Source organism: Ictalurus furcatus, chromosome 24 (genome assembly GCF_023375685.1).
Source record: "Ictalurus furcatus strain D&B chromosome 24, Billie_1.0, whole genome shotgun sequence".
Taxonomy (NCBI): Eukaryota; Metazoa; Chordata; class Actinopteri; order Siluriformes; family Ictaluridae; genus Ictalurus; species Ictalurus furcatus.
The window spans coordinates 18,762,403-18,790,253 of record NC_071278.1 but is presented as its reverse complement, the minus strand read 5'-3'; the positions used below and the strand labels follow the sequence as shown (position 1 = coordinate 18,790,253).

Sequence of the window (27,851 nt, the reverse complement as noted above, 5' to 3'; positions counted from 1 at the left end):
CAGAGGAATTTCCCAGAGAGAGAGAAAGAGAGAGAGAGAGAGAGAGAGAGAGGGGGATTTCTGGTTTATTGAGTATGTGAATGCTAAAAACTTTGTATAAATAAATGTTTTTAAAAAAATAGAAGAAAAAAGCTTTAGTACAAAAAAATAGTTGTGAGAAAGAATATTAGCAATCAACTAGCAAAGACTGATTGTGGTATGTATTTATTTATTTATTTTTAATCACTTTATTATAGTGGCTTGTTTTAATTTGAAAAAACGTCAGCATTTTGCTCCTCAGCTGGTGATTCAGGATTTCCGTCCTCTGTGCTGCTGTTTGTGTGAGAATCTGAAACAGAGCAATCAGAGCACAGTCTGAGCATGTGAGTGTGTGATTGAGAGAGAGAGAGCGAGAGAGAGAGAGAGAAAGAGAGAGAGAGAGAGAGAGAGAGAAAGTAAGTAAGTGTGTATACGTGGTAAGATGGCATCGAGCTGGGGAGGCGTAGTGTCGGAACAGGCCGACCTGATATCGACGCGTCTCCGTCAGCTCATGTCTTCTGGACTGCACTTTCTCCATGATGAGTTGGGGATAGATTTGGGTTTGAAGCCCGACCTTTACCCGACCTGGGTGATTCTCTCTACGGTTCTGATCGGCCTGGTTCTCCTGCTGGTGTTGGTCGCGGCCTGTGGCGGAGCTCGGCGCAGAAAGCAGGGAGCTGCTAGGAGTGAAAGCACCGTCACCGAGAGCGCAAAGGCCGCGCCGGTAAAAGCGCCCAAACCCGACGAGCCAAAGAAGAAAAACAAGAAGAAAGCTGCGGAAAAAGTGTGTACCGCTTATTTAAATATTTTCGTATAGTGTTTGAGCGGTGTTGGCCGACCAATCCTCTTGTTCCGAGCTAGGCTAGTCTGCTAACATGAAGCGTATTCGAAAGTACCGCTGTTTTGACAGATAATGCTAGCTAAGCTAGCAGATCTAGAGTGGCTAATTTGCATAGACACTTTGCTAGAATAACAGGTTTTCTAACCTCTGTCTTTGTGTTTAAAGTGTATTTTTGGGGCTAATGAAAAGCAAGTTAAGGGTATTTATAAACATGGGGCAGTAGTTATCTAAAATGCTTCACTGGCTAATTTGCTAAACGTGGATTAGCATAGCTGGCTACCTGAAGTTAGCCACAGAGCTAATCTCTTTCAGTGCAGTCGGACGTGATTTGGCAAAAATATTATATCGCGATATGCTGATTTACTATCAAGGTGGCGGAAAAGAGTTCTGCAATCGTTTTATTCAATATACACAGTAATTTGTTTCACACGGAAAAGGATGGGGAAGCAAAAATATATTTGTACATCTAGTCATGTCCTTGTTACTCTGAGCTGGCTAGTATCAAAAGAGTACCAGTGATCACAAAATGATATTTAATTGAATTTATCATTATATCTATATATCATAACATCACTCATCCCTAAATGCAGCTCAGCCCTGCTGAGAAAAACAATAGAAATCATAATGTGTAGAAATTTTAATGGTTACCACTACAAATACCATTACAAACCATCAGTTAACCATTTAAACCATTATTAGTCCACAATGGTATACAATAGACATAACCTGCCACCAATAGACAGCAACAAATTATCAGTAGAGACCTACAGGGACCATTACACTTTCCATTACAACAGATACAATTCCCATTAAAACCATTACAAATTCTATGAGGGTTTCCTAATGGGTTTTTTTGAAGCAGGGAAGTGTTTACTGGTGTGACGTAACATAAACTAGCAAAGTTTAATATTTTGTATTTAATGTTTAATATGACGTTTCTTTTCAGCAGAAGAACCAATCAAATGGCAGGACGGTGCCTGAGCCTCGAGAACAAGTCAAAGTCGTTAAGGAGTTCCCTAAACAAGCAGCACCACCAGCACCACCACCATCACCAGCACCTCCACCGCAAGCACAAGCACCCGTCGACACTAAAGCCGAGAAAGTAAAAGCAAAAGTTATTTCTCTTTCGATGTTCAGTGATAAAATCAGCAAAAACACCTCCTTTGGTATTTTGTACGTCAGGGGACTGCACGCATTTGAAAATATATGGCTTGGCTTGCAGGTCCTTTATCAAAAAGCATGTAACTGCTGCTATAAACAGCTGAATGCTTATAAGCGATTAAATCTGTTTAGGTTTTCTATTTATTTAATTTGTTTTGAATTCTCAAATCTGTTCGGACAGAAGGTGTCGATCGATTTTCCATAGCAGCAGCTCTGACACTAGTGCTGGCTGTAATTCAAATCACCGGTTTATATCGATGCACTCTTTGTAATACGGTATTGCTTCTATAGTAACAACTAATTCACAGGGACTCTCGTGGCAGATCATACCTACTCAAACGCTAATAATAAACAGATTTAAGGCATGTTATTTAACAATTTGTATCAGTCAGTGTTTTTTCCTCCATGGGAGACGCTTTCAAGTTTCTCTGTAAACTGACACGGTTTTTTTGTTGTTGTTTTTTTTTAAGTCTCCTTAACTTCGAGAAAGGAAACAGAGGGTGGTGAGGGTATAGCTGTTTATATAGTTTATAGGTGCTATAATGTAAGTGCTAAAAGGAATCACTGTCTCAATCTTTTCACAACGTTAGATGTAAACATAAATGGATAAAAAAGAACGACATGTTATTTATTAATCATCTGAAATGAATAAGAGGAATAAAACTCCCTCAGGACGTGCTTTTATGGGAAAATAATCTACACCATCCCATTATTGATTATTTTCCTATTACAGCATGGCAAATCATGTATTCCTTTCACATAAGATGCTGATGATGATAATTGAATACATGAATTAATAAATTAAGTAATGTTATACTAATTGTAGAAACAAGTCAGTGAAACTGGTGCAAAGCACTATGGGAAAATGTGGCATTTCTTGGAGGTACTGATACCATTTTGTTAACCACATTTGTTTTACATAGGCCAAGAAAAGTAAGAAGAAACCAAAACCAGATTTGAAACCAACCCAAGCTGTTTCCTCTACAGACGGAAAGGAGCCTGATGAAGGTACGAGACTGAGTACTGATATGAACCACACTGTGACAGTTGCACAAGCTCAGTGAGAAGTTTAGAAATAAGGCCATTGTTCTATCTGAGGCAGAACATCTGTAAAGATTGTTTCATGGCATTTTTCTAGGTAATTGTTTGCTGATTTATGGGCATGGAGATAAAATAACATATCAAAGATTAAATAAGAGCTTGTGAACTTTAAACATTTGTGCAAAGGTTTCATTTCAGTCAACATGTCAGACATTGCTAATAGTAGTGTTTAGTAGTAGGAGTTTTACCGAACAGTAAATAAGAAAATCTATACAGAACTATGATAGCAAAACAAACTAATAGTAAGAAACAGCGTCAAGTAGTTGGGAAAGTAAGTAAGTTTGTTTGTTTGTTTGTTTATTTGGGGGGGGGGGGGTATGTATTAAGATTAAAAACGTCAGAAAATTACCAATTTGAAAATCCCCAGTCTTGTCTCCAATTTCTCATTTGTAAACTCTTTGTGTGTTAACGACACACGATTTTCAGTGTTGTCTAACTGGTGTGGGGAAAAATCTGAATATCACATAAAACATTTGCAAATAAAGCTGTTGTTTCCATCCCATGTGTTCAAGAGAACAAAATCATCTCTTCCAGGGAAACGAATCTATTCAGACATACCCCTCGCTCTCCATCATTTTGACTTTTATGAGTCTATTATCCAATCACTTGATTTGTTTTGGCAAAGTCACGTGACTCAATTATCTGCCTCAATTGAGGGCATATGTTTTAAAAAAAAAAAACCCCAACATTTTTATGCACTATTTGTAGATTTTATTCGCATCTGGCGCATTTTATTTATTTACTTTTATGCGATATCCCAAGATTCACATAAAAATACCTGGATGGAAACATAGCTACTGATGAACGTGTTTGTGTTGAATAGACACAAAAAGGTGTGTTTTGACAATGTGAGCATGAGACAAAGGTCCATCCCCAGTATGGGTGGATTTCCTTTGCCTCACATCTGGGCTGACTTTTTAAAACATACTCTAGGTTGCTTAACATTTGGTAACATTACTGTTGAAAATGGAAACGGGATCACGGGTGGAAGATTAATTGTTGTTACACGAATTTGTAAAAGGTGCTTGGGAGACTAAGATCAGTAACCGAGAGAAGCGACAGCAGCGCAAGAAGGAGAAGGGCTCTAATGATGAGTCGGGAAGCCCTGGTGGTGGTCAGCGTGTTGTTCAGCAAACAGAGCAGCCTGTAGTTCCAGCTCCAGTGCACAGCAAGAAGAATAAAGGTAAGCTGTGTGACAATTCAGCTTTAATTACTGTGACCTGGTTACAGCAGTGGATTACCTTCTATCCAGACAAGTACATTTGTGCTTAAACAGGTAATGTATAGTGTAATGTATTTTCTGTAGAAAGCCCATTTTAAGCATATTTCACATCTGTCTCTTGGTAGAATCTCTGAAAGTAAAGGCTGCGAAAGGTGACGCCAATGTGACACCAGGTAAATAATGATTTATTTATTTTTAAAATTCAAAGCTTGTTGCTAATATCTCCCTATAAGCATGTCTAATGAATTATCCCATGTGTAGTGCTGTCCACCTGGAATAATGTGAGCTCTGTGAACACTGGAGGATGGACTGACGTGTCCGTTAAGCTCCAGCCCCAGGTGAGCGCTTCAGACCGCGAGAAGTCATCTGTTGGCATTAAAACATCTGGACACAGGACTTCGGAGCCAATGGCCTGGGCTCAAGAATCGGAGGGTAAGGACTAGGATGATAATATATAAAAATAATAATATAATATAATTTAATGAAGCAGTACGCCTCGTATTGAAGTTTCAATGTTATTACACAGTCTGTTCGATAACTTGCTGATATGGATAGTTATTTGTGTAAAGATTTAGATTTCTTTTTCCCTGGATTTTCTCATCATGTTTTTACGCCTCAGCCACTAGGTGGAAAAGGCATTAGGTTTTCTTTTGTCCATGCATCTGTCAGTCCGTTCAGCAGGGTCAAGGTCACGGTGAGGTCAAATGTCTCATAGTCTTCCTTCCTGTTTGCCATAGAGAGATGTTACTTACACATTCTTGTTCAGGAGGTCAAGGCCCTCTTTCTGGCTGTCTAAGACTTTTCTTTTTTGTCTGTTTGTCTGTCCACGTGTCCATCCGAGATCCTCTTTAGCAAGATCTTGAGGAGAAGTGGTTAAATGTTTGGATTTATGCAGAATTATCACTGTAACCAGCAGGTAAACTGGTTAGATTTTGTAGTCGATCGAAAGAGGGTCAAGGTCACAGCAAGGTCAAGTGTCTGAAATAATTTTTCTTCATGTTTGAAGAATATTTTAAGGGTATTTGAGGCAAACAAATTGGTAACAGGAAGGAATAGAGTTGTTGGTGGAGTTCATACATGTTTTCGTGTTTGTCTGCTAAAAGAGGTTGCTAAAAAATACACTGTAGATGATCGGATCTAATATATATTCCAGAAGTTATCTGTTTCCAATTCCTTCTTAATCAATTTACCAGAATATTTACCATTTATATACATTATATTATATTTATATAACATTATATACCATTTACCGTTATTTACCAGAATAAAGAGAACATAAAATCTTTGTGTATCAACTACCCAGATAAACTATAAATATAACAGATTGTTCTGTTTTTAGCAGGGTCATGGCCCAGCATGGATGGACGAGTTAAACCCGAAGTGAACCGAATGAACTTCTCCATGCTCGGATTAAACAGACAAGGTATTCGGATAATGTTCACTGTTGCCCTCTGCACGTGAACGCTTTTGCATTCTCCCTCAGCTCACTGGGAGATTTTTCAGCAGGTTTAATATGCAGAATATTGTTTGAATATTGTTTGAATATTTTCGCTGTGATGTTTTTGAATGTAATGCTTTAGCATGATCCTGGGCTTTCCTATTGAAAATATTCTGCAGTAAGCACAGCTGAGAGAGACGACTCTAAACCTCTTAATTGAGGATTTAGCCTCCACAGCAAGGTGCTTTAGTGTTGTGTGTGTGTGTGTGTGTGTGTGTGTGTGTGTGTGTGTGTGTGTGTGTGTGTGTGTAGGTTATGGTCGAATGCAGTATTCAAAGTGAGATTAGATATGTAATATGTACTGCAGCAAATGATCAACTTTTAAAGACTGACACCAAAGAACAAACGAACACGATAAGCTCATGCGGCTGATAAGCTGGCATAAATTCTACAGCCACATTATGTGGCCAAAAATTTATGGACATCTGACATCCCTTATGCCCTTCTCTGCCCTTCTCTTTTTGAACATCCCGATTTAGTCCCCCTTTACTGTTAATATATAACCACTATAATAGACACTGAGATGCAGCTGGCATTCCAGTGATCAAGTGTCCACAAACTTTTGGTTGTACAGTGTATCTTGGTCGAACAAATTCAGGCAGCCAATTAAATAATAACGAGTCTTGCATTTGCCAAAATTGAAAATTGGCAAAATACATAGTGACCACACAAACACTCTGATCTTTATTTATCACCCTTTATTTTCTGTCTTTTGCGACAGCTGGCGTTCCGGTGACTCAGCCTGCTGCTGAGCTGGGGAACGGTCTCCCTGTTGCTGACGAGTGGTCTGGATTCAGTAAGACAAACAATTGTCTGTGTTTAACGCTTTTGTTGGAAGCTAATCTGAATAACGTGTTTTTATTTTCAATTGTTGTTAGACAGTATATACAATGAACCATTACTATTTCAGATGGCCTTGGAGCAGTAGATACAAGTTCAGACTGGAATGCTCCAACTGAGCTGTGGGGGAACTGTGATGAACCTAAGCCAGAAACACCTGCTGCACAAGAGACACCTGTTTCCCAGGTACCCGGGGTCAGTCAAAGAATACTCTCAACAATTGCCATGGTCCAACAGTGCTAATATGTGCTGTTTTAGGGTCATTTTGATGAGGTTTGTTGGCTTCAGTTTTATACACCGTCCAACTAGTTATTTTAATTACCTGCTATATATGACTTCTGACCGACGAGTTCTGACTTTACACTTTAATGTACATCACTTTTATGCTGTGGCTTTATCTTAAATGGTATGCGTTAGATGGAATGCACTATGTAGGGTGTACAGAGTAGGTATGTTAAATTCTAGGTAGAGCATGCAAGTGGTTAACAAGAAGTAATTTTGAATTTGGCTCATTTGTTGGTGGGACATATGCCATTTTTTTCATATTGTGCATCCCTAATAAATATGATGTGATTTAATTACCTGTAGAGCTACAGCTATACCGAGTGAAGCAGCGGTTTGTTAGAGTAACTACTTCAATAGATATGCCAGTCCATCCTTAATACTCGAGCTTTGTTGTTTTTCCTGGCATGGAAACTTCTCTGAGACTTTAATGAGGTCTCCTCCTCTTTTTGGCTGAGATATAAAGTGGCCTGATATGTTAGTCATGCTTGTTGTGTAACTTGATGTACTGTATGTGTGTCAGTTGCAGGAATCTGATGATGACAAGGATAAAGGAGATGCTTCTGGAAGTGGCAAGGCCAAGAGAAAGAAGAAAAAGAAGAAGAAGCCAGAGGATGAAAATGCTGGCTCACAAGTATGAGTACTTGCTGTAAAAATTATTTTTTTGTTCAGGTGTTTCACAGGCGATCTTGCATTGAAAAGTAAATCGTGAGATTGGTGCAGCACTCACGTTAGCTTAAGTAAAAAAAAAAAAAAGGATTAGCTTAGGTGCTAAATTTTAAATAAAGATATTATTACTCGTTGCGTATATGTATAAAAAATAATAGTCAAACACCAATATATGGGCATAGAGTGCAAGCAAAATGAATCTGAAGTCTTTATTTTTCTGTTTAAATTTGGCATGGGTGTTAAGATTGTGTTTATGTGCAGGTGACCTCTCAGAGTTCAACTGCACCTGCAGAAAGTGGACACGTCAAGCCCCGTCCTCATTTGCCAGTGGAGGAGCCGACCAAACAGATCATCACTCCACAGTCAGGACAGAGTGAGTAAACTCTATACGAGACCGTGCCGTTTGTATCTACAATCTGATGTGGTTTGTATACAATAATGTTTTCTAATCAAGACCTGCAAACCTTCGAACGTTTTACACAGGAGCTCAACATGTTAACGGTGGAGTGCACTAGAAGTGCAGTTTCTACCCCTAGTAATTAAAATGTCAGATCAGCCAATCATCATACGAATTAGAAATGAGTGACAGTTGCACAGGTGTCTGATATTAACTGACTCACCTGGAAGCACTGTCCACTTCCCTCCAGCTCACATGAGTAATCTTTTGGCTGGTGCCCCTGCTTGAAAAGTGCACTGAAGCTGTTCACTTGCTTTCAGTCAAGGAGAATGGAGAAGGTTTTTGAGTTCAGAAATGTGTAATAAAATCCAACCATTAGACATATTTGTATCCATCCATCCATCCATCTAAGGGTCACTGGGAGCCTGGAGTCCATCCCAGGGGACTGGCCACAAGGCAGGGGACACCCTTGACAGGGTGCCAGCCCATCGCAGGGCACAATCGCGCACACACTCTCACTCACACACGATGGACAATTTAGACACACGCTACATGTTTATATATTTTTAGTTAACATCATTTAGGATGCCTTAAGTCTTTGGCTGAAAAATGGATAAAAACAGCACTTTTTGACCATCTTTTCATGTGACCTTGCATTATTCCTTTTTAGGGTTGGTAGTTCTGAAAATAGCATGTTATTTGCTGTAAAAACAAATTAACTATAATGTATATTGCTTTCACAGAGAAATCTGATCAGAATTTGGAGCCGATGAAGCAAGTTCAGAAGAAAAAGGCCAGGAGAGAAACATGAACACCCTCCATCTCTCTCTTATGCAAAGGATTGTCAAAAAAAAAAAACATGTTTATGCAATAATTTCAGAGTACGGAATTTTATACTGATTTAAATCTTCTGTGCTATTTACAGAACATCTTAAGTGAATTGGGCCAAGTTGGCCAAAAAAAAAAAAAAAAAATTAAGAATTACATCAAACGGAGAACAATTTATGCACTATGCTAGACTGATGTCTTGTAAAGGATTATTGTACTTGATATCATGCACGCTTTTAGTGCAGTGAAAGATTATATATTGTTTCCAACTCTTCTACTTTTGCGATATTAATAGAATTTGAACCATTTGTTAATATCATGGGGGAAATTTTAGAATTTTGAGGATTTTTTTTTTTTCCCCCCCTTTTCTTTCCATTTTGAATTTATATTTCCTCTGGAACTTTTCTATTGCTGAATTGCATTCAGGAATAATTGCAGTGTAGCAGTTAGTGTTAGACACCACTGAGAGACACTGTGCCACCAGAGCCATCATGAAGTACATCAAAAGTCATCAGCAGCAGCAGGAAGAGACTGGTATATTACTGTATTTTGTCATCTGGATCTGAAACAAAAGGAGAGTACAGGTTACTACCGAGATGTTTCTAACACTAAGAATATTCTCAGTGCTTTTTTTTTCCTGTATTAAGTATATATTTTCACATAGAGAGGAACTGTACACACCTTTTGAGATACTTGCTTTATCTTTTCTTGTTAACTGTTGAACCAATTTAATGCTCTTTGTTTCTCTTGCAACCTCTTCAGTAGAAAAAGCCAGGCCATATGTACAGAGTTAATAAGGGCTTTTTTCTATAATTCTTTTTAATTGCACTGTGCTAAAGGTTGTAATAGTTTCTATTTTCGTTATTTTTCTGATCTTCTTGAAATGTGAACGTTTAATTCCTGTTTAATTTTGTTTTGATATATTGTGGTGGATAGAGGGGGAAGTGATTTTATTTTAATGGAGAGAGAGAGGGGGGGGAGAGCGAGAGCGAGAGAACCGGTAACAGCAGCTTTACCTCCATTTCACTATAAATAGTATCAGTATCTGGAATCTGTTGCCTTAATCTTTGTTGTTTTTTTTGTTGTTGTTTTTTTAATGTATGCATCTAACCGTCTCTCAAATTGAAGTCATTTTGGAAAGAGTTGTAGAAGTATTATTTCCAGTTCGATTGATGTCAGAGCTACACTTAGTGTTGCACGAATCCTGTTTTAAATCTTTATAATATTAATCAAGTCAATGTCCACATTCTTTTTCCACTCATACAAGTACTACTCTCAACATAAAGGCTTTAATGGATGAGAAATGTATATTGCTTTCGGTAGATCTGAAATAGTGAATTTCAATCTTCCTTTCTTTTCTTTTTTTTCAGGCTTCATGCCTTGAGAATTTAGTTTAAATGTGTCTCTATGTGGATTAACTGGGCGTTTGTCCAATGTTCATTTTTGTAAATTGTGGTAGATTTTGCTTACCTGAGGTACTCTGGTTTAGAATCAGACTCCTGCCTTAGTTTTCCATTAGAAAGGTGATCAAACCAGTGTATTTATACCCGTCTTCAGATTTTTGGATCCGAGAATGATCATGTTTACTGAAGTCGATGCAATATTTCTATGTTGATTTGTTAAAGAAATAAAACATTTGATCATTGTTATTCTGCGCCCTGTCATGCTGGAGCAGGTTTGGGCCTCTTCGTTCCTGCGAAGGGAAAATGTAATGCTACAGCATACAAACATTGCATACAAGTATATGCTTCCAACTTTGGCAACAGTTTGGAGGAAGAACCGTAGATGGGTGTAATGGTCACGTGTCCACAAACATTTGGCCATATAGTGTAAATAAATACACACAGTATGGGTCAAAGACTTGTATCTATCCATCCATTTTCCATACTGCTTATTCTTACACAGGGTTGTCCGGGAGCATGGAGCCGAGCACAGAGCTCGGGGCACAAGACAGGGGACACCTTGGATGGAGTGCCAACCCACCACAGGGCACAATCAAACACATTCACATACCCATTCACACACTACGCACAACTTGGAAATGCCAATCAGCCTACAACACATGGGAGAGGAAACGAGTACACACATGAAACCTCCAAAGCACAAGGTGAACATGCAAACTCCACACAGGGGTGTTTCAGGTGCGATTCCAACCCCACAACCCTGGAGTGTAATTACAAATAATGTAATTCAATAGTGCTCACACAGTGATATATTTTGTGTATGGGCCTATTCAGTAATGAAATACATGTCAATAATGACTGTACATCATTCCATTCAAATGCTATTGAGCTTTAAATGATGGTATATTTTGTGTAAGACCCCATGCAGTAGTGAAATACATGGCAATAGTTACATATGACTTAATAGCTTATTTTAATAAATATTAAAAAATCTAAAAGGTGTTTCTCATACCTGACACCTAGATGAACACTTTACAGTTGGTTGTGTGACTGTACACCATTCCCTTCAAATGCTATTGAGCTTTAAATGATGGTATATTTTGTGTAGGAGCCCATGTAGTAATAAAAGACATGGCAATTTTTATATATGATTTAATAGTTTATTTTTTATTAAAATTTTTTTAAAAAAAAAATCTAAAAGGTGTGCATTATAGCTGACGCCTACATGAACACTTTACAGTTGGTGTGTACAGTTTACACATTACATGACTGTAAGTCATTCCCTTCGAATGCTATTGAAGTTAGAATCGTTTTAACAATGTCGTATGTCACTTTAGAGACGGTCCCTTAATTTCCGCATCTCCGCGAATATCGAACGTCCATCATCACACCGACTTTATTCCAGTGTTTGTGTTTTGTATTTCTATGGTGGATTATAAAGCCTTATCATACAACACACACACACACACACGAGCAGCCATCACGTCCTGATCCTAGCTCAAATCCCCACTGTCCGGTCACGTGACCAGGGGATGATCTGAATTACTGCTGAGGCACGGAGGAGCACAGCACACTGACTCAACCCTGAGATCTCAACACACGACGCACTGGATGCTTTCACTCTGAATACCGCACTGCAAACCAGCGCCATTACATCTCTGACAGGCCTGTATGAAATAGCTGCGCCTTGTTTTGAAGCAGAAAGATGATTTCGCCGTGGGATAGATGGTACACGACGAGCTGCTGCCTGTGTTGTCATGTACGGACGGGCACCATTATCCTCGGCGTCTGGTACATGGTGAGTAAGCGGGTCTGTCCTCTCTGTCCGAGCTTTCAGTACAGCACCGAGGAGCAGGGCTCACTGCAGACCCGCGTTACACTCATAGACTCAGGACAGGACATTTTATTCAGTCAAAAGGGGAAAACCAGATCATTCCAGCACTGATGTTGTAGTCTATTCACTGCCCTCCAATGGCGGTTTAGTGTTACACACACACACACACACACACGTTATTCAGAGCAGTGACCCAACCCTGTGCTTTAATACTTCTCAACTCTACATTTTAATATTTTTCCTGCTCTATTTTTCCACACACACACACACACACACACACACACACACACACACACACCGACCCAGAAAGCTGTGTTAGCTTAGCTTGAATACTATTGCTATTGTTACTACTGTTACTGTATCATTGTACTGGTCATATTACACTGAACCTCTCAGCCATGCTGTATATAATACTGAATATGTCTCCCTAAATATTTAAATTCATTCACTATACCATTATACCTCCTCCAGTATTATTTACGCTATCCTCTTTTCGGTTAGTTAGTTAGTTCCCATATCCATTTTGTAGGTCTTACACCTGCAGATGGTCCACCATTGTTTATCACTTAATCTGCACCCACATTGAACAAGGACCGAACCTCATACATTCCTCATAACACTTACATTTACTGTAATATACCAACCAAGTTTTTTTTTTTTAAATTGAATAATCATGAAAATAAAAGAATAGTAATGTTAATTTATTGTAAATGTAGTTCATATGTATTCTATAAATGCAACAGCTCTTAACTGTTTTATTAAATTAATCAGGAATTTTGTAACTGTAAATTTCAAGATATTTTAAATATAAAAATTAATCATTTATTATATTTTTACACTTAAAAAAATCTATTTAATTTGTACACCATTAAATTGATCTATTTGTGAATTAAAATAAATATTTACCAAAAAAAAAAATAAAAATCTGCTTAGTCTGATGTTTCCAAGATAAATTCCTCCTATACCTCTGTAACGCACCTGAAAAATACACGTCGTACTGATTTTACAAAACAAATAGTCTGTAGTCTATGCCCGAAAGAGATCCTCCAGGATCGGGTAAATTATGTGCTTAACTAGAGTTGATAAATGTTAAGTAAAACGATAATGTGTAAATGTGTTATTTGTGTTATGTGTTATTGTGTGTTTGTATGTTGTCACTAGTAATCAAAGCCTGATCTTCAAGTTCAAGTTGTTGTTGTTATTTTTGTTTGTTTGTTTGTATTTTTTGAAGGGAGAGCTCTATATTTGTATAAATAGAACTATAATCAAGTTAAATCCCTGACCTCATGCATTAATCTGTGACTAACATTGAAGCTGGAGCTGTAAAATCTAAAACCTTAAGCAAGTCATAGATGTATAATGTCTGTGAAATATTACTGAAAGGAGAAATTATTTCAGAAAACGTAGCACCGTTTGTTTTATTGAATCCAATAATTGTGCAAATACGTCATTTAGGAGGAGGTTAATGAAATACTTTTAAATACAAGTACTTAAGAAATCTTATGTTAATTTAATGAACATTTACTTTCTCCTCAGTGCACTGTTTATTTTTTATTAAATTAAATATTTGTGTAGTTTTGTAGTTGTTATGTTATATATATATATATATATATATATATATATATATATATATATATATATATATATATATATTTAATAAAGTAAGAATAGGTAAATATTTTACAATTTTGATTTAGTTATACTAATATAGTATTGTTTTTTTATTTATTTATGGAGTTAAATTTATTTTAATTTTTATATTTAAATAATGTGTATGCAATTTAAATGAAATTGTATAAATGCACTAGGATTCATTTAATAGAATTAAATTGTTAATTGAAATACATGTTTACATTATAAGATTTATATAACTTATGTATATCTTTATATATTCAGCTGTAAACTGCATAATGTAGATTACTTTCTATTACTTTATGGAAAACAAAATGACAGATTCATTGTAATATAGAAATATATGTGTGTATATATTGTATAGAACATATTTTTATATTGGATTTATTGTTGTACAGTTTTATAATAAGTACAAAGCCTGTTCGAGTGTAAACAGGGACGGGGGCAGTAGCGGGTCTGCTCGGGTTTACTCAGTCGTGTGGAGCTGTCCCACATTTCAGCTTCTTTTGTGTAGCGGTTACAGAGCGAGCCAGTGTCTTTGTCTCTTCTGTGTAGTTTTTGAGTATGAATCTGATAAATACATTATATATAATACATTATATGTGTATGATTATTTACTCTATTTACATTCGAATCGACGGTCCATTCAAATAGCCTGAAGTCATTTACATTTATTCATATGGCAGATGCTTTTATTGAAATGACTTACAAGTGAGGCAGAATGCAAACAGAGGTTACAGCTGAGCAGAAGAGGTGGTAAGGGCTCAGGGGTTTCCTGTAGAGATGCATCTGGAACAGGATGTTTAACAAGCACATATAAATATGATGGTCAGTTGTCCACAAACCTTTGTCCGTATAGTAGTGTACGAGAGGTTTAGCTTTTGTTACCAACAGACCAATTCCTCTTTTAGGCAGCATCTCAGTTTATTTTATAATCATCACTGTGCACCAGATTCACCATGCTTACCCACCTGCCTCTCTCCTACGCAGCTCATCAACGCTGTGGTCCTGCTAATCCTACTGTCTGCTCTAAACGACCCAGTGCAGTATCACTACCACCTCACCAGTGCCGAACTTGGCACAGACTTGGATGTCATGGATGACGCAAGTAAGTTAAAAATGTTATGAAGCAGAGTTTTTTTTTTTTTTTTAACCCTGCGTTCTCAAAGTAATAATGTGCTGCACAACTTTGCCTGGACGAAAATGTTATGATAAATGCTCAGCGTTGTGTTTTTTTTTCATGGTCAACTGCTCACCAGAAGGAATGTACGTTCTCTTTTCTTTTGATTTTAACGGCCAAATCAAATACATTTTCATATAGAACAATAACAGATGTTTTGGTCTTCTAAAAAAAAAAAAAAAAAAAAAATCAGTGTGCTGTAAAATGATCAAGTTGTGTATGGGAAATGAGAGTTTAGCTGAGTTTCATGTCACAGGTTCAGACACAACATGATTAATCCTGATGAATTAGGGCGGTCAGATTTAAAGTTCAGACTGATCGCCATTGGCTTGGGCCTGCTTACGTCTGGATTCTGTACACTCCTAAAGGTTCTTTTGCTTGTCCTTCATGGCATATTTGATTGTAGTCTATTTGGGTTTGATTATCCAGTTGCAAAGAATAAGAAACGTATTGATAATTTTCAAAAATATGACCGAACGTGTCTTTCTTTTACTCTCCCGAACTTTTCAGTGTGCAGAGAAAAACAGATGTATTCTGGGATGTAATATGGATGAAATACGTATATAGATCCTTATTATGTTTACAACATCTAAAATGAAATAATCACATATTAACTAATGTGCCTTTAGGTTTATTAGTGATCAACCAGGATAAATCAGAAACATGACACGCATGCATTAATTTAATCTAATGTAAGTCTGTAACTGCTGAAGGAGGATTTGGGATTCATGGCTCTGCTGATGGTTCTTCATGAGTTTTGCTGGGTTTTTGCTCTCAGCCTCGTTCTCTCTCCACAGACATGTGCATCGCTGCTGCAATTTCCCTCCTGATGATTTTGATTTGTGGGATGGCGACCTACGGTGCTTATAAGGTAACGCTACGTTATTTACGGTGATTTTATCAAATGGAAAAAAGTATTTTATTTTATTGGTATTTCTGCAGTGTTGCATAACTTTCATCATGTAAATTTCCTCATGATGTATTTTTTTAAGGAGTTTTTTAAATTCAGGGTTTCTGGTTAATAGTTTATACATGGACTGCATGCGATAAGTGGATTGTTAAATATCCTTCATTGTGTCTTTTTTTGAAATCAATGGCTCTGATAATAACAATATAGCTAACTATAATCCCTGCTGTTATCTGCTATCAGGTTTATTTCCTTTGTGTCAGTGTGTTTGCAGTATTTCAGCTTACTAAGTAGTGAAGACTGAAACATATAAAGTGTGTGTATATATTAACCTTGTATATATTCATCCTTCTTCACAGCAACATGCTGCTTGGATTATTCCATTTTTCTGCTACCAAATCTTTGACTTTGCCCTTAATACCCTGGTAGCAATAAGTGTCATGGTCTACCCGAACACCATTCAGGACTACCTTGAGCAGCTGGTATGGGACTTTAACAACCTTTGGCCTTTGAATAATTTATTTCTTCTGTTGACCAGGTGTGGAGTTTCTTGTTCAAATGCTTGCTTATGTTTTAACAGCCTGGGACCTTTCCATACAAAGAGGACTTAATGTCCACCAACAACATATGCCTAGTGTTTGCAGTACTTACTTTCATCGGCTGTATTCTGGCCTTTAAGGTAAATGCAGAAGAATCAGTGATCAGTTACACCAGACACAGTGGCACCATTTCCAATACACTGCCATGTCAGCGTGATATTTTACACTATGAGTACACTGAATACCTGACATTTTGCACCCATTAATTTTCAATGGGGTGTCACCAGAAACGTGCAAGGGATTAGAGAGTGGGGAGAACCCGAGTCGCTGTGAAAAAAATTGTACTGGATTAAATTTTATGCAAATTAGAAGCAGCAAATGTGCAGCGCTGACCCATTGTGACTTCAGAGCCAAGTGGCTGTTGTCCAACTGCAAATAATGTCCTGTGTGGACATACGTTCCTCCCGAGGATTTTTGAAGTGTGCACCCATAAACGTCATGGGTGCAGTTTCTAGCTAGAAACAATAAAGAATACAGTATTATATACTGTTATATACTGCCCATAATGTAAACAGCACATGAGCTATATTTCAACCCGTAGGCCTACACTAGCAGCACACAATCTGCCGTTGGTTAAAGTCAACTGACTAATTTAACTAACTGTCATATTTACTAATATACTAGTATTGCAAGAAATCACAGAAATGAATGCTCAGCTCACATACCTGACACAAACATGTCATGTCACAGAGTGGGTACGCATGCTGCACCCCACGTCAATTCTTTCAATAGCTGTAGCAAAATCGCTATATGTTACTACAGGTTATAGGACTGGATTGTCTCATGGGGTGGTGTCTGAACATGTTTAACACACATCTCCATACAGACTGAGATTGAGTGGTTTTCGAATGCTGGGGGAAATGAAGAGTTATTACTTATTACTGGTACTGGCAAAATGTTTTTGTGTCATTCAGTGCTCGTGAAGAGACATGCACTCTGCATGTTATTCTAATAAGCATTTAGTACTAGTTCTGTGTAGTTATAGGTTTTCCGTGAGTTATATGTTTGCCGTGCCCTTGTATGTTATCATAATGTTGAAAATTGATACCATGTTGTTATTTATTTGCCAGGCTTACCTGATTGCCTGTGTGTGGAACTGCTACAGATATGTTAGTGGAAGAGGCACCACAGAGGTCTTGGTTTATGTCACCACTAATGATACAACAGTAAGTCAAGGACAATTTACTGTCATACTCCCTTGTACAGTGTCCTGTTATTCTTACTTGCAGAACATTCTGTCCCATGCTGACATTAAGGGCATTTAGGGGAGACCAAACAAGAACAAGCCCGAGGTCATGTTTTTTAAAAATTTTTTCATTAAACAACAGTGAAATGTCAACATATTTGAACGTCTTTGAGGTTTTGTGTAAACCACTGATCAAAATTTCTTGAATTTTAACGAGCAATTTGACCGCTTTACGTTCGGGAAAAGAATGAACATGATCTTCGGAACTGCAGGAAAGCTTGAACGCGACACATTCCCATAGTCATAATCTAGAAATGTCTAAAGCTGTCACGCTTGTGATTTGGGGGAAAAAAAAAAAATCTAAATTGTAACCAAAACTAATAGATTTCCCTCAAAATAGATCTTATTATGCTTCTGTGTGTGTGTGTGTGTGTGTGTGTGTGTGTGCGCGCGCAAATCATAACACGCACAAGGACTACTAAATAACCTCAAATTGATTCAATAGATATGAATTCATTAATAATAAATAGGTTGATAATAAATAAAATAAATACGGTGCTAAAATAACTGTTAACAAATAACAGTATGATTAAATCCTGAAGTTCTAATAATGGGTTTGGGCTGTTGCTACTTAACATTATTGTTACGTTAATGTTTAAAGCCTAGTGACTGTCTGACTGTAATTCATAGTTTCTGCCTGTCTTGTTGAATACGTATTATATTTAAAGTTTAATATAGTTTTATATTTAAAGCTAAATACAGAGTCACCCAGCTTCGAGTTTTAATGGATCTTCTGATTTATAATGTTGAGTGTCCCGTAAGGTGTGTTGCTTATGTTTTTGTTTAATATTATCTCTGTAAAGTAACTGGATTGTTTGTGTTTGTTAGATAAGTTGAAGTGCTGCTTTGGAGTGTGCTGTTGAATTCCAGTGAAAAGCAGGGATTTTCTCGCTCTTCAACTCAAACCCATTACATAAGCAGCCATTTTTGTCCGGTTCCTTTGAAATCCTTTCATTGATGTAGTCAGACTCTGAAGATTAAGTTAGGATCCGCTTAGAATACAATTCAAATTAGCCCTTCTTTTATAACAGCATTAGATTGGCTTGCATAAGTGTTCCCTGCTCGCCTTGAACTTTTCCACATTTACTACCTTCACAGCCTGGAGAACAAACGGATTGAATTGCAATAATATGTCATGAAGCTACACAAATAATATTGAAGTGTGTGTGATTATAATCCCTGTTGCTGCAAAAGCACTAAATGCTACCAGTTGACAACAGAAGCCGTATAGTTAGTTGAATGACGTCCACTTATGTGCAGATAAAGTGTCACATGGTCTCCATGTAAATTGGAGGCCTTCTGAATCATGTCTCTGCTTAGAGGAAGACTTCCGTCAAAACCAGTCACCAGGTAAAGACTACATTAGTCAGATAAGCAACCAAGAGGCCAAGGGTAATGCTTAATGTGATGCTACCACCATCATGCTTCACTGTGTGGATAGTTTTCACAGGGTGATGACGGGTTTCACAGGTGTGAATACTTATACAATTGCAACTTTTACTTTTTTTTATTGGAAAATGTATTTTATGTACTCTATTGATGTGGTGAATACATATGCAAGCCGCTATAAGGTTTATCTGCCTGTTTATGCCTGTTTATATTGAAGGGCATTGAGCAGCGGCATGTTGCCCATTCAGTCACCTAAAACATTGAACTTTATGTTCAAAAGTACAGGAACACCCTGCTTACACGGTCTTCTGCTCTCTAGGTGCTACTCCCATCCTATGAAGAGGTTGTCGCGATTCCGCCGAAGGAGCCGCCCCCTGAGTAAATCTCAGCGTGACACCGATGTCTTCTCCCTGAATATCCTCCAAAGAAAAGATTTTTCCGTCAGTGTTTCATATTTCCCCACTCGAGCCTTCCACTTTTTACTCTGTGACGTCTCTATCCTTTGCTCTCTGAAGGCAGAAGTGTGGCTTGCTCTTCCCTCTGCAAGTCTTCACAGCCTTCCTGGCAGACCAGTGCCGTGTGTCAACTCCAATTTGGATTTGCACGTTCAGCATTCAGTGATTATGCACGGCACTGACCTCCCCCTTTTTTTAAATACTGTGAACGTCTCAGCACTGCTGTCGGTTACTGAAAATACCTGACATTTAAATGTGGCAGGTGATAATAAACACGTGAGTTACTTAAGAGCACTTTCTGACTGGCAGTTTTCCCAGGAACCTGATGAATGTGGCAGCCAGGGTAATATATATTATATCATATTATATATCCATCGTTATATTAACACTGAATTGGGAGAAATCTTTCAAAAGATCCCGAAAGACCAGTCTACAACATCTTAAACAGGTTTATACCAACACTAGGCAATATTTAATGCAATTTCAAAGTTACTAATAAAGATACATTTCAAATAGTTTTGCAAGTATTCCAAATTGAAGATTAGAAAAACATATACATATATACATATACGTTATGTATATATGTGTGTGTGTGTGTGTGTGTGTGTATATATCTATCTATCTATCTATATATATATATATATATATATATATACACACACAATATAATATACATGTACTATACTGTATATAGTTGCAGTTTAATGAAAAACATGGATACAAGTTTAAATGTGAAAGTAATCTAGTCATTTTCACATTATCTTCATTATCTTTCATTTAAAATATCTGAATGTGGCTATTTCCCACACTGCCCTGTACTGCTGTTTTTTTTTTTTTTGAAAACCATAGATCCAGTGGCTACCAGTCATATGCAGAGTCGCCACATTATTTTTGCACATAAGTCTTAATAATTCATGTTGTAAGTTCTCTGATAGTTAGTGAAGGAAAGTTAGACTGTATGTAGCACGGTAATGTAGTGTTGTTATTACACAGCCCTGTAATGGGTCTGAATATGAGTGACATGAAAAAATCTCCTGAAGTCTTCCCTAGCTTAATTTCTGCTTAAGAGCTATGCAATAACTATGCAGAATTATATTCAACTGTCCTACATTTCAACACAGAGCACTTTAGTATCGATGCCTTAAGTGAAGCCTGCAGACGTTCACTGCTCTGTGCTCTGGTTATATTATTTCCCCAGAATCGGCATTTTCCACTTGCCAGTTATTTAGGATATGTTCACTTTTCTAGATGATTTCTGTCATTATTCATAGAAGGAAACTTGCTGATTAGTAAATGACAATGAAAACGGGACAAAAATCTTACAAAACTACCAACAATCTAGATAAACCAAAGTTTTGACATGGTCGCTACATTTTTATACATTAAATACGTTGATCATGCAATCTCTCCGAGCTCTTAAACTATATAAAGCAGTGTCAGGATGTCTGTCTGCTCCAGTTAAAGTATTCCATACGAAAGAGCTTTGGGTTGAAATATAGTCAAATATCGCTATGAACAACCTGCAGTAACCATGTTTGCTGTTTTTCTAATCATGAATCAAATCGTTATTCAGATTCGATCATTTTGTCCTGTGAAGTGTTTAGGTTCCTAAAATCTAACATTATAACCTGATCCAATCAATCACCTTCATTTTCTGTGTGTAATATGTTTGCTTAGAGGAAAAAAAAAACAAGTCAGTTCTGAAATTTCTTACTGGTTTTTACTGTTGGTCATATGTTTTGTCTGTGATTGAGGTGATTCGAACTTGATGTTCTATCAGCTGCAATATTTGTACTGAACAGTTCTTAAAATTAAAAGAATCTCATGTTGAGCCGTTGTAGCTGTTTACTGAACCCTACAGCAGTAGACGCATCGTGGTGGTGTAGAGAGTAATGTTAACGTCCCCAGTTTGATCCTGAGCTCGGGTTACGCACCCAGTGTTCCCGGGATAGATCCCGGATCCAGCACGACCTTGACCAGGACAGAGCAATTACTGAAGATTAAAGAATGAATACAGAAAGAGAGTCAGAAGTAAGAATCCTTTTGTTCCAGTATGTTCAGTTTCCTTTTTTAACTTTATTATTTTTTACACCATATTGTACGGTGCTTGTGGATTCTCGTCATGGTTCTGGCTATCATCTTATTACTCTCTAGCTGTTCTAATGGTGAAAGGTAGTGACCCACATCTCAAAGATTACCCACAATCGTTTTCAGATATCTGAATATCTTTCATCTATACAATATGGAGTTAAAGAAGATTTGGGTCCCAGAGCAATATTCTTTCGGGGGGGGGGCAGACTTCCCAGCTACACTGCTGTCTACACATGCTCTCCTATCTTTTATCTTGCATCCAGGAAGGGAGATGTGAGCAGATTTATGGGACATTATCTCCAAACATGATATGGCATTAGAGGAGATGTTCTAACTTATTTTCTATCCTACCTGTACGTGCACAACTAGGTCAGCTTTAATCAGGCATGAGTTGGAGAAAGGCTTGCTCTAGAACTTTGGCCAAATCTATCTAATAGATGAGGAAAACGAACAAAACGTTGTTTACTTCATAAATAGGTTTCTTTTGATGGCTGATGACATCCTGTTTGATCATTGTAAATCATTACTGATTTGTCCTCATTTGAATGCTTTTTCTCTAACATATATATATATATATAATCAAAGCAATAGGGATTAAATTACATCATGCTACATCATCTCTATATGCTTTGTGATTTGCCCTTGCTGTGAGCTTTTTAAAAGACATTGAAGAGTACGCTTCGTAAGGGCAGCGGCTGCCATCTGCACTCAGGCTGTTTTTATTTCACACCAGTCAGCAGACGGTCTGAACCAGCCACGCTTACACTCACACTCGCAAGGACACTCGTCTTTGAATCATCAGTCAATTATGCAACAAAAAACTGCATCTACGCCGCTTTTATTTTTTTTAACCGCCAACTGTAGGAATGAAGACGTCATTAAACAGCAGTGAAAGACATCAGTGTGTGTGGCATGTAGTACAGTTTCAGTGTACTATTTCTCGGCAATCTGTGATACAGGACTGAACTGAAACCTGCGAATCCTTTAATACTCCTGGTGTAGAGTTTACAGGGTACAGTACTTGCCCTGTCAGACACAACCCAATGGAATGATCAGGGTAACCATGCTGTTACATGGCTGTAAAGACACAGAAAATCTTTAATTGGTAATAAATCTGACGACCATACATCAGGGAGCCTTAGAAATTACAAGTTGAGGGGACATTTTCTTTGTTTCACCCCCCCCCATTACATTTTTGTAATACACAATGTAGGACAAAGAGAAGAGCGAGAAGTAATGGGATTTTTTATTTATTTATTTATTTTTATACATGCATTATGGATAAATGTGATTAAGGTTTCATGTTTATAAATGTATTATTCCTGGCTAAAAATCTCTATCACTGAACCGTGGATGCCAGCAGACCATTCAAACAGTAAACACGACTCTCGCAACTTATATAAAAAATGCTCCAGGTACAATAAGATGTATAAATCCAGGCAGAAGTCATACATGGGGTGTAATCCTTGTTTCCTTAATCCTACCACACTCAATCTGTGAACCAGAAATCTTCAAGGGTGCATCTGCTCTTAAAATACAACCCCCGAGAGCCATATGAGAGGTCAGGTAATGTTACAGGCACGGTATTATTTTAAATAAGGTTAATCCAGTGTGTAGTCACTGTTATATGTAGTTCTGTTAACCCCAATGTCCTCAATAAGGGAATTCACTTTTGAGTGACGCATCAGTCTTATTTGGAAAATACATCTTTTCCTTGAAGGAAAGCAAGGAAATTAGGTGCAATTAATTAAATTTAATTAAAGCACCATGGAAGAATAATTAACTATGCGTATAACGAGTGGAAATGAACACCAAAACATTACGAACATTTTAACCATATTTTATTTATAACAACTTTCAAGAAACATGGCTCTACTTCTCGCCCTGCTGTTGGTCTGGCATGCTTCTGATGATGTCCGAATCACCTGTAAGATGCAGAGAAGATGTGGATCAAAACTTAGTTAAATCTTTGGAGTGAACATTACTCAACAAGCAACTAGTAAAATCGAATAGCACTTTAGTTGCGACTGGTCATCGGAAAAACTACGATGTATAGGGAGCGGTTTAGGCACAGACACCCAACAAGATGACCGTGCCAAACTGCTGCTGTTGCTGAAAACAAGTGTTTCGGATTACTGTGCACGAAGTGACATTTACGTACCAGGGTCAATGATGGCCAGTGTGCACACCCTGTAGTATTTACCACAGGCTGTGCCAAGCTCAATGTTGTTTCCACTGTAGTGGTGGACACCAGTCTTGGCCAACATGGCATAGTACTCGATTTCTGATTTCCTGTAAGGAGGAGAGAAAAAATAAAAAGGTTAACTTCATCTCCAAACTCATACTGTGACTAAACTTGTACTGAACTCAAGTCATATTGTCTATGGCTACTTATTCCACACACAACAAAAAAACAAAACCATATGCAACATACAGATCCTGCCGAATTTCTCAACCAACTGATAGCTTGGGAAGCGAGACCCATAAACAACAACAACAAAATTCAATGCACTTATTCGTTTCCCAAAACGTATCCAGTGTCTCACTGCAAAACTCATTTTATAGCATGACTTCTTTATTCCAATGTCAAGTCACAAATTCTAGATTACTAGTCTAGTCTGATTTCTGTAAAATAAATAAATAAAGAAATAAAGAAATAGGCCGGCCAGCCCCCCCCCCCCCGTCATTTTTACACTCAGTTTATATAAAACTATTTAGCTGCATGAATACAATTACAAAAAGAGTTAGATGTGAAAATCCACTGGTGACATTGTAACACCTGGTCTTTAATCCTAGTCCTCATTTATTAAACCCGATCATAAACTGAATCATGCAAGACAGGGGAAGACTCAAAGTAATACTAAAAAGTTATATATAATAAAGTAATGAACCTTCTTGTACACAGAAATGTGACTGTGCACGTGAGAGAAACAGACCATCAGACAGGGAAGACGTCTGATCAGAAGTTCCTATCCTGCACATCATTACTACTTCATAAAATATTTTAATTTAATTTTGAAAAGGAGACACCAGGAATTAAAGTATTGATACTTCCATTTTTTTTTTTTTTTAAATTGGGATGTTTGTTTGCTATTTTAATTGGTAGAAATTAGGCCACGTGTAACCCGTGGTCACATCACTGTTTCAGTCCCAGAGAACAGATTTAACTTCTTTAAGCCACAAAGACAAATCCAGTGACAGAAAAGGTTCTGATGTCTGCATTCATGATTGTAGGCCAACTTCACGAACCCTGGGTAATTTCACCACGTCTCATCGGGTGCATTGCAAAAAAAAAAGCTACAGTGATGACTCTGGTCGTTTGTATACACTTTAGAGTACATCAACATTCAGACCATGTTTTCACATCGGGTCAGTTTCCAGGTTAGATTCCCCACATGATGATTTAAAACCGTGTTCTGCTTGGAATTTGCTGTCAGTACATCACTGGTGCTTTTAACTGTGGAGTGCTGTCATTGCTAGAACAGTGTAGGAACCGTTCATATGACTATCGCATCGTGTTGATGTGAAGTGCACACAGTGTGCATGTGTGAGAAAGAAGAGAAACTATTTTTCTCCAAGTAGTTCTAGGTTGCATCCTCTTTACAGCAGGGGCTCTCAAATTAAACCTCCAAAGTGTAGATCCATATTATATATTTAAAACAACAACAACGACGACCCTGTATGTCTCTGATGAACAGCGTGTAGATACCTCAGAGCAGGGCAGTTGTTGGCCAGGATGACCAGCTTGGCTTTGCCCTGGCGAATCATCTTCTGTGACTGTTTGTATCCCAGGACATATTTACCACTCTTCATCACCAGCTGCAGTCTGGAGTTGATGGACTCCAAGGACTTTTTCTGTGGTGGAATTAACAGGGTGCATTATAATGACAGAAAACAAACAAACACGCACCATCCATATCCTGTGTAGCGCACAGATTCCCAAACCCTGGTTCACCAGGTCCTGCACATTTCCTTGTCCAAACTCACCCAATTCGACTCAGAAAGGGTTACGGATTCATTTGGATTAGTTGTTAGAGGTTTAAAACACTAAACCGTGTAGGACCAGGGTTGTAAACCTGCGCTGTGTTGGATCTATTCATATCAACAACAATAAGAAGGTTTATTCAAAATGACTGTCCATGTAATTAAGGTTAGCCTGATTAAACACCATGGCACGTCATTCTGTACCACACAAAACTGGCTCACTAATTAGAACTAAAATATGATTAAAGTATTTATAAAAAGTTATCCATTTTTGACATTTCTTGGAATAGAGTTCAGGGCTGTTTAACGACTAAACCCTGACCATGAGTCTCATACGCAAACCTCGCACATAAGCTACTGCTGTATCTACACTGCTAACTAATGTTTATCAAGTTTCAATTAAACCAAGTTTACATTTCACTGCAAAATAAAAGTATTTACGTGTCTCGTTCATCCCCGCAAATGATATCATAATGCTAATGTATATTTAAAGGCTGTAAATAAAGCTCGAGGCCTCTGTGTGTCACTTCCACGTGAAACCAGGCGCCATGCAGCAGCGGCGGCGGCTCTCAGACTCACCGTTTTCTTTGCGGCCACCATTTTAACTCCAGTCCGTTCCGGTCGACCTGCACACAAATAAACACACATAAACTCTTTCCTTTTCGAAATATAACAAAAGCGAGTTACAACGCGCGCCACAAAACGGATTATTTTCTCAATTTGAAGTAGAGCCGCACTTACTGCCTGGTTAACTCCAAGATGGCCTCGTAGAGAAAGGACTACCCAGAGTGCACCGCGCTCGTAAACCACACGCCCTCCGAAACCACATACTTACCTACTAGACAGTATGCGAAAAGGAGTACGCTAGAACGGTAGTATGTCTGAATTCTGAGTGGGCGAGAAATACCCGGATGATGTACTGCTTCCAGAGAGATTATCAGTATGCAACCGATGCACATTATGCGAGTTAAACAATCCCATGATGCAACGGGACTGGTGCGGACGAGCTCAGAAAAAAAAACAGCGTCGGCGTAAAAATAAATAAAAAATAAAGTATTAAAGTACTTTTAAGTATTAAACCTTGGTTAAACAGGACTTGTTTAACAATACCCGAATAAACTGTTAACTTGTTTAAGATGTTTGTGTTTATGATGACGTCGAAAATCACATGACATTGTTAATATGGTGGATGTAGTATGCCGGGATTGTAGTCATAACATACACATACTGATTAGTACGTACTGGCATAGTATGAAATTTCGGACGCAGCCAGAGTGGCGCAGGGATGACGTAATTTTGTACCGGAACCCGGAAGTTAGCATCACACTGGTTCCCTCGACAAAAAGCCTACAGGATTTTCACATAGGCTTTTGGATTATCGCAAAAAAGCTATGTGATTAACAAAAGTTTACAATACTACCACGTTTTGTCCAGAAAGATAATTTTTCATAAATTAACACAACTTTTTTTTATTTATTAATATATATATATTTTTTAAAGTTTGAAGCCTAAATACAATCGCCAGAAATTACACCACGGTCGCTTGACTTCAACGTCACCATCACCAAGCTTCCGACAACTTTCCCAAACTTGATTTAAAAACATTTTTAACATTTTTTCCCCAACAGGGTAGTCAAACAGGTTAATAACTGTAAGAGCTCAATGAGTAGAATAACTTTGGTGTCTTGTGATTTCCACCACTATAGCAACATTTTAAATCAAAATGGAGGACTTTCTGGAAATGTTTCAGGGTCTGTGTGTGAAATGGTACCCTACTCCACATTCCCTACTCCCTACTCCCTAATCCATAATCCCTACTCCATACTCCAAATTCCCTACTCCCTTTTACCTAAACCATAATCCCTACTCAGCACGTTCGCCTCACACCTCCAGGATCTGGGGTTCGAGTCCCGCTGGGACCATGTGTGTGCGGAGTTTGCATGTTCTCCCCGTGCTGCGGGGGTTTCCTCCGGGTACTCCGGTTTCCTCCCCCAGGCCAAAGACATGCATGGTAGGCTGATTGGTGTGTCTAAAGTGTCCGTAGAGTATGAATGGGTGTGTGAGTGTGTATGTGATTGTGCCCTGCGATGGACTGTCACCCTGTCCAGGGTGTACCCCGCCTTGTGCCCGATGCTCCCTGGGATAGGCTCCAGGTTCCCTGTGACCCTGAAAAGGAGTAAGCGGTAGAAGATGGATAGATGGATGGATGGATAATCCCTACTCCCAGTACCCTATTCCCTACTCCCTATTCCATAATCCCTATGCCCTAGTACC

General features: G+C 38.1%; 3 protein-coding genes and 1 long non-coding RNA gene across 10 annotated transcripts; 2 read left to right on the top strand and 2 right to left on the bottom strand.

Annotated features, from left to right (window-relative positions):
- Positions 1–191: 191 nt before the first annotated feature.
- LOC128600582 (uncharacterized) lies at positions 192–582 on the bottom strand. The gene is made up of 2 exons (XR_008384576.1): positions 453–582; positions 192–328 (listed from the first exon to the last, which is right to left on the bottom strand). It is a non-coding gene; the product is annotated as an uncharacterized LOC128600582 (long non-coding RNA).
- Positions 333–10,506, top strand: mtdha (metadherin a). 7 transcript variants are annotated; one of them, XM_053613164.1, is made up of 12 exons: positions 333–802; positions 1,806–1,961; positions 2,944–3,028; positions 4,143–4,304; positions 4,469–4,516; positions 4,605–4,775; positions 5,686–5,766; positions 6,563–6,652; positions 6,752–6,876; positions 7,487–7,597; positions 7,894–8,005; positions 8,773–10,506. In XM_053613164.1, the coding sequence occupies exons 1-12, from the start codon at positions 461–463 to the stop codon at positions 8,838–8,840; spliced, it is 1,551 nt and encodes a 516-aa protein (XP_053469139.1). In that variant the 5' UTR covers positions 333–460; the 3' UTR covers positions 8,841–10,506. The 7 variants fall into 7 exon arrangements, with proteins under 7 accessions (XP_053469139.1, XP_053469138.1, XP_053469137.1 ...); XM_053613163.1 differs by having other exon boundaries at positions 334–802; positions 1,809–1,961; positions 5,683–5,766; XM_053613162.1 differs by having other exon boundaries at positions 334–802; positions 5,683–5,766.
- Positions 10,507–11,719: 1,213 nt separating this feature from the next.
- On the top strand, positions 11,720–21,333 carry laptm4b (lysosomal protein transmembrane 4 beta). Its single transcript, XM_053613132.1, has 7 exons — positions 11,720–12,058; positions 14,717–14,834; positions 15,704–15,777; positions 16,173–16,295; positions 16,394–16,492; positions 17,483–17,578; positions 19,367–21,333. Exons 1-7 carry the CDS (start codon positions 11,966–11,968, stop codon positions 19,427–19,429), a joined length of 666 nt encoding a protein of 221 aa, XP_053469107.1. The 5' UTR covers positions 11,720–11,965; the 3' UTR covers positions 19,430–21,333.
- A 2,084-nt stretch (positions 21,334–23,417) lies between these two features.
- Positions 23,418–26,470, bottom strand: rpl30 (ribosomal protein L30). Its single transcript, XM_053613133.1, has 5 exons — positions 26,319–26,470; positions 26,157–26,203; positions 25,303–25,448; positions 23,755–23,885; positions 23,418–23,518 (listed from the first exon to the last, which is right to left on the bottom strand). The coding sequence occupies exons 2-5, from the start codon at positions 26,175–26,177 to the stop codon at positions 23,466–23,468; spliced, it is 351 nt and encodes a 116-aa protein (XP_053469108.1). The 5' UTR covers positions 26,178–26,203; positions 26,319–26,470; the 3' UTR covers positions 23,418–23,465.
- Between the last annotated feature and the right edge of the window lie 1,381 nt (positions 26,471–27,851).